General features: G+C 47.7%; 2 protein-coding genes across 2 annotated transcripts in view; one reads left to right on the forward strand and one right to left on the reverse strand.

Moving 5' to 3' along the window:
- Positions 1-5,381, reverse strand: part of Siah1 (siah E3 ubiquitin protein ligase 1) — a 27,796-nt gene extending 22,415 nt beyond the window's left edge. The window contains exon 1 of the mRNA XM_028893974.1: positions 5,214-5,381. The gene's annotated coding sequence lies outside the window, so the exon portion shown is untranslated. The remainder of the gene's footprint in view (positions 1-5,213) is intronic.
- Positions 4,505-6,078, forward strand: LOC114709960 (serine/arginine repetitive matrix protein 3-like). Its single transcript, XM_028893965.2, has one exon. It carries the CDS (start codon positions 4,647-4,649, stop codon positions 5,772-5,774), a length of 1,128 nt encoding a protein of 375 aa, XP_028749798.2. The 5' UTR covers positions 4,505-4,646; the 3' UTR covers positions 5,775-6,078.
- Positions 6,079-6,428: the final 350 nt, after the last annotated feature.

Raw genomic sequence — 6,428 nt, forward strand, 5'->3', positions numbered from 1 at the left:
CAAAAAATCTACAAAAAAAAAAAAAAAAAAAAACCAAACTTAATGAAAAGTCTTTGCCAGAATCACTTGGTCAGACTTTATCAACATTATTCAAACTGCACTTTCTGTTGACTTACAGCAAGGATGCATAAGATGTGTTAAGTACTGGGATGCTATGTCATTTGGCTGGTGACCTTGTCAGGAACAAACTCAAGAAGTAAAACAGATGGGAAGGAGCACATGCAGCATTAATCCATTCAGAGAAAGCTCAAAAGCAAATAAATTCCATCTTTGGCATTCAATGACAAGAGGTGCCTCCTGTCGGGAGCGGTAATTAGATGAGGAAAAGGGGTTTCTTGTTCTGGTAATGTTCTTAACTCCAGGGAATGGTTACAACAGGAGTTCACTTTGTGAAAATTCAAGGCCTGCACATGATTTGAGCACCTTTCTATATGTAGTTATGTAAAATGTCAATCAGAAAGCATACATTTAAGAACCAAAGTACATCATTCAATCACTTTAGTATTCTCCTAGGATCTCCTTGAACAGCAAGCAGCTCCTTTCACCCTGCACAGATGCTCAACCCATGTCTATACCTCTGACCTGCAACATACAGTTCCTGCTTTCACTGAGGGTTTCACCTCTCCTACTTTCAGAAAAGACAGCAGAAACCACCAAAGTCAAAACTACCTTATCTTCTCTCCATCAAGCCTACAGGCTAACTTCTCTCCCTTGAGAATTCAAGAAGAATCCTACTTGCTATCTTCTTGCTTCTAAATGTTACACTTCCCTCTTGGACCAGGTCTTTCCAACACAACGATGCACTAAGAGCCCCCATTTGGCTTCTAAGCCACTGCATGCCTATTGTGTTCTTTCTCCCTCCAATTGCATAGACATCTCAACTCAAGCACATGACAACTCTGAATTTTACTGCCATCCTGGCTCATCCTCTCCTCCAGTCTTTTTCATCTTGACAAGTGGCAATACAACCCAGAGTCACTATAGCCAGAAATCTTCATTCCTTCCTTTTCCTACCTCTCACATCAACCTATCAGCAAGATGTTATTATTACATATCAAAATATATCTGAAATCCATCTACTTTGTTCATCTTCACTGCCAGCTCTTTAATCCAAGTCATAATCAACTATCATGGATTATAAGAAATTAAAGTCTCCAAACAGCTTAAAGCAATCTTTTTTTTGGGGTGTGTGTGTGTGTGTGTGTGTGTGTGTGTGTGTGTGTGTGTTGCTTTTTCAAGACAGGGTTTCTCTGTGTAGCCCTGGCTGTCCTGAAACTCTTTCTGTAGATCAGGCTGGCCTCAAACTCAGAGATCCACCTGCCTCTGCCTCCCTAGTGCTGGGATTAAAGGCATTCACCACAATCACTACCCGGTTTAAAGCAATCTTTAAAAGTCAGTGGATTATGTTATCCTTGTAAGGAAACCTTTTTGAGTTTCCTCGGGACTCGGAAAATTCACATTTCTTGCTGACTCAACAAAATCTGACCACCACCACCACCCACCACCACCCCCCACCCCACCCCCACCACCCCCCCCCCCACCACCTGCCTGCTTCCTCAATCCATCATTTCATTTCAGTGACATTCTTCCAGCTTCTTAAGCACTCCAAATTCTCCAGCCTCAAGGACCTTTACTAGGCTGCTCCCCTGCTTCAAAGGGCTAGCTCCAGTTCTTCCTCTTCCTTTAAACGTTACCACCCCAAACAGCAGCTGTCCCTCCACCCTGTCTCTACTTCAGTACCTGTGACTCCTTTTATAGGACATAAAATAACTTGTAATTTTATTTCTCCACTCAAATGTAAGGCTAATATTTAGAAATATCTTGCTGCAATTTTAATTATTTAAGCTGTGTGTATAGGCATTGTTTTTTAATGGAGATGTAGGCAGTATCTCTGCTCTCAAGGATCTCAGACAACTGACAAATGACAGGGAAAAAGACACATGCAGGTCTGACTCTTAATGGCCTGTCCTTTTAATCACACAATTACAATGGTACTTCAACAGTAGGACCTGGGTGGTGGGTAGAGTAATATATTTAACAGCTATTCACATAGTAGTACTAGGAACTAAGACTCAGAGAAACTAATCTTCCCAAAGTAGCATAAGCAGACACTGAAGATTACACACAACCACCAAATACTACAGAAACCTACAGTACTCAAGAACAAAATAATCTAGTTTGAATAAGTAGGGCGGAGATGCCATGCTGGAATGAGGCTGGAAAAGTCTATTTAAGTCAATGGAAGTCGTTTAGCATTGATTTCCTGAGCACCAACTATATGAAAACGTAGTGCTGAACAAGCAGGCGAACAAAGCTAAATTGCAAAGACATCACAGCCTATTTGGAGAAGCAAAGAACTATACAGAAAAACAGCAGCTCAGGAGACACTGCAGTGGAGACAAGCAGAGTACTGTGGGAATATGGAGAGATGGCGCCCAATTCAATGTGGGGAGTCCAGGAAGAGCTCGGCTAATGATGACTAGGCTATTATGAAATTAGTAGAAACAGGGACCTGGAAGCACACAGTCCACCAACAAGGCAAGGAAGCAACAGTAGGGACCAGCTCAGGCAAGGCGCTGTACTTACTAAACACATCAAGGGACTTGGGACTCCATCTTGCAGGCCTTTCAAGTCAGGTTTCATAGGTTTAATAAGAACAACGCTCATTTACACTGATACACTAGGCAGCCATAGGAATGGCTAAAGCAGGGCTGGAGAGAAGGCTCAGCTGTTAAGAGCATTTGCTGTTCTTCCAGTGGACCCCAGTTCAGTCATCCATGTCAGGAGCTCACAGCTACCTATAACTCCAGCTCCAAATGATCTGATTGCCCTCTTCTGGCCTCTGTAACTATATTTATTGTAAAGAAGAAAATTTCTTTCCCATATTTGTCTGTTTCTAGGGAAGGGTGAGCTCTAAAATTCTCATACAGATCTGGCTGAAGGCAAGATCTAAATGAAATACATCAAACATTTAAATATTTTACAGATTACATGTAGAAATTCCTATTTTTATTTAAAGATCTGGAACAGATCTTGCTAAGAGAATGTCCAGTCTTTAAAGTTGAGTGTATCAACTACCATAAAATAAGATGTAAGTCATCTACAACTATGCAAAGTCACTCAACTTGTTCTGTTACCTTCATTATGTAAGACTGGTTTTCAAAATAACTTACACACTGAAAACAAAACTCTACTCTTCCAATCACTGGCAAATTTGGCTATTTCTCTTGTTACCACTTTTAACAAAATAGAATATTTTTCTGAATTACAGATAATAAGAATACAGCAATTTTTTTGAGATGTGTGTGTGTGTGTGTGTGTGTGTGTGTGTGTGTGTGTGTTGTTGTGTGTCCCTAGCTGGTCTAAAATTTTTCTCCTACCTCAGCCTCTCAAATGTTGGAATCATAGGCAAGTAATGTGAGTATAGGTTTCTACCACCAAACCCAGCTTTCTGGTGTAGGAATTTCCTGAAGACTTGAGAGATATTCTGATGCAAAATGAATTACATTTGTTCCTAAATGTAATTTTTTTTGTGAGACACTATCCCGACAAATTTGCAATTCCCCAAATTTGCTACACTGTATTTCAGTTTTAGATACTGTTACAAAGCTATGCTGCAAAGATGCCAAAGGGGTCTCTTAAACTAATTCTAATTCAAAACAAATCGGGCAAAACCCATGTTAAGTAAAAAGGTCTGAACAAAATCGCACCTAACCTATTCAGATTTACAGAAGTCAGTATTGTTATTTAAATTTCCAAAACAAAAAAGTATGGGTAATTTATGTAATCCACTTTGGGAAAATCTACCAGTCACAAACTTATCCCACAGGTAAATACACTCTCCACCACGTGAGCCAATCTCTCTGTGACAGTTACTAAGTCATTCCATTTGTCACAGCAGCTTCTGAAGGAGACGGTGACACCACAGGTAACCACACTAATTAAAGGGATTCACTGTCCTACTTTTCCAAGTTAGGTAACTGAAGTCCTTGAAAGTGAACTGATCCATAATCTAAAACTGCCAAAAGGAACCTTCATTTTAATCTATTTGACTTTCCAAATTCCAGAATGTATGTACAGTATCCACCAATTCATATCCCCATCACTCAAGTCCCAAAATTCCACCATCTCAGAAAGCATGTCATTCTGTCCCCTAAAATCCTTTCATTTAACAACAAAACTCAAGCACTAACGATTTATAATTCCAAATATTTTGGTCTACGTACTTCCAACGCATCCCTGCCAAGACAAGTTAAGCGTATTTTATGAGACAAGAGCCTTAGCAGTAATCATTTGCTGAGCACTTACTGTAAGAGCTCTTTGCACTTCAACTATTTCCTATCTCATCAGTTCTCAACAGTCTTGAGGTAAATACTCTCCGTTAGACCCATTTTGCAGAATAGGAAAATGAAGCACCCAAGAAATCAGGAATCTTGCCCAAGGTCACAAACCGGTGGGGCAGGATTTGATTCAAAGCAGGAGAGCAGAGTTCGGAGCCCGTGCTCCTAACGCTTCAACGAGTTAACATTTCACCCTTGACAGTCGCCTATCAAGAAATGGCAAATGTTCAACGCTAGGAAGAGCAGTTAAGATCCCTGTCCTACATCCACACTCGGGGCTTCCAATGACTTTGACAAATCAACTACATGGCCTCATTTTGCGAATGCACAAATGTGACTCCTGCCAGGGTAAACAAATTCCCTATCTTTCCAGGAACCGGAGCTCCGCAGCGGCCCAGGGCGTGCACACTAAGTTGCATCTGGGAGCGTGGAGGAAGGACCCCAACTATCCCGCAAAGGAAGCTGGGCGGAGCAAGGCTTATGCTTAAAGGTTGGAGCGGCCCGGGCGGGCGTCCGCGCGCTCGCTCGTGGCGACATAAACAAGGGAGGAGGCTGCGTTCTTCCCCGCACAATGAAGGCGCAGGTCCGGGGGAAGGCCGCCCGACCGGAGCCGCCGAGGCGAGGCCCGGCCGCGGCCCGCGTAGCGCGCGGCTGACCTCCGCCATGTTGGCCGTACACCCGGCCGCACAACAAAGGCTGCGCGAGGGCGCGGGCCGGAGCCTCGGCGCGCCCGCCGGCCCGCCGCCGCCCCACACGGCCGCTCTCGGCTGGGCCCGCCCGGGGCGGCCGAGACAAAGGCGCCGCGGCTCCGCGAGGGACCCGCCGGCCCTCCCCGGGCCGCCGCCGGCTCCTCCCTCCAGGCCGCCCGCTTACCTGTGGGCGGAGAGCGCGCCGCGGACCCGGCCCCGTCTAACGCGCCCGGTCGCCAGCTGCCGCCGCCGCCGCCACCGCCGCCGCCACGGGCCGCGCCTCCACCTCTCCCAGCGCCGAGACCGACGGGACACCCTGGGCCGCCGCCCTCGAGAGCGCGCCCGCCCGGCAGCCCGGCTCCCCTGCCGCCGCCGCCGCCGCCCCGCGCGTCCTCGAGCCCGCCGCGCGCGCCCGCTAAACACCACACACTGCGGCGGCCGCCATGAGCGGGCGCGCGCCGAGAGCCCGTTGGGGCGGGGCTTCCCACGGCCGCGCAGGCGCAGAGGCGGCCGGCGGCTTCGGCCCGCGCGCCTGCCGCCGTACTGGTTTCCCGCGGTGGCGGTTGGCGTCGGGACGCTTCGGTTACCGGAGCTGCGCCCCGAGCATCCCCGCGAGGCGGCTGTGCGTCTCCGGCCCTTCTGTGGGGCTGACGGGGTTTGCGCCTCTCCTCTCCCCGGGCCCGCGGCCTGGAGCGGCCGCCACGACCCCACTCCTGGAAGGAGAGAGGGCCGCCCCTCCCGGTAGGCTAGTTGGAAGCTGGCCAGTTAGAAGCACGCCTTTTCTTCTACATCCCCTCTCATCTAGGACGGTCCTCGTTGGGGACTGTCCATCCTGCTGCTTTAAATTAAAATGGAAAAAAAAAAGGGGGGGCGGGGAAGCCAGGCACTGTGGAGCACGTCTGTGACCCCGAGCACTCGGGCAGCAGAAACGGGGTCCTCACAAGTTTGAGGCCAGTCCGGTCTATATCTATGTAGAGAGTTCTGGGGCTTCACGGTGAGACCCTGTATCTAAAATAATAAAATGAAGACCTCATCTTCAGGGCCAGGGATGTATTCATGAGGAGTTCTTGCCTAGGGTGGAGGGGTGAAGCCTTTACATTTGATCCTGTGGTGAGAGGCTGTGTGTGTGGAGATCAGGGGGACAACTTGTGGGTTCTGGGGGTGGAACGCAAGTGGTGAGCCTTGGTGGCGGGGCTGAGCCATGTCACCAGTCCCCGTTACAACTTTTTTGATGGGTGCCTGAGTCTGACCGAGTTCCTGAGTGGATTTCCAGGGAAGAACTGAAGAAATGGAATGCTGTGTGCAAACAAAGTACTTTTTATATGGGATTTCAGGAAAGTCTCCAACCAGCCGAACCATCAGCACAAACACTGCCCCAGCCAGAACCCAGATTGTGCTC

Source organism: Peromyscus leucopus, chromosome 5 (genome assembly GCF_004664715.2).
Source record: "Peromyscus leucopus breed LL Stock chromosome 5, UCI_PerLeu_2.1, whole genome shotgun sequence".
In the NCBI taxonomy this organism is placed as follows: Eukaryota; Metazoa; Chordata; class Mammalia; order Rodentia; family Cricetidae; genus Peromyscus; species Peromyscus leucopus.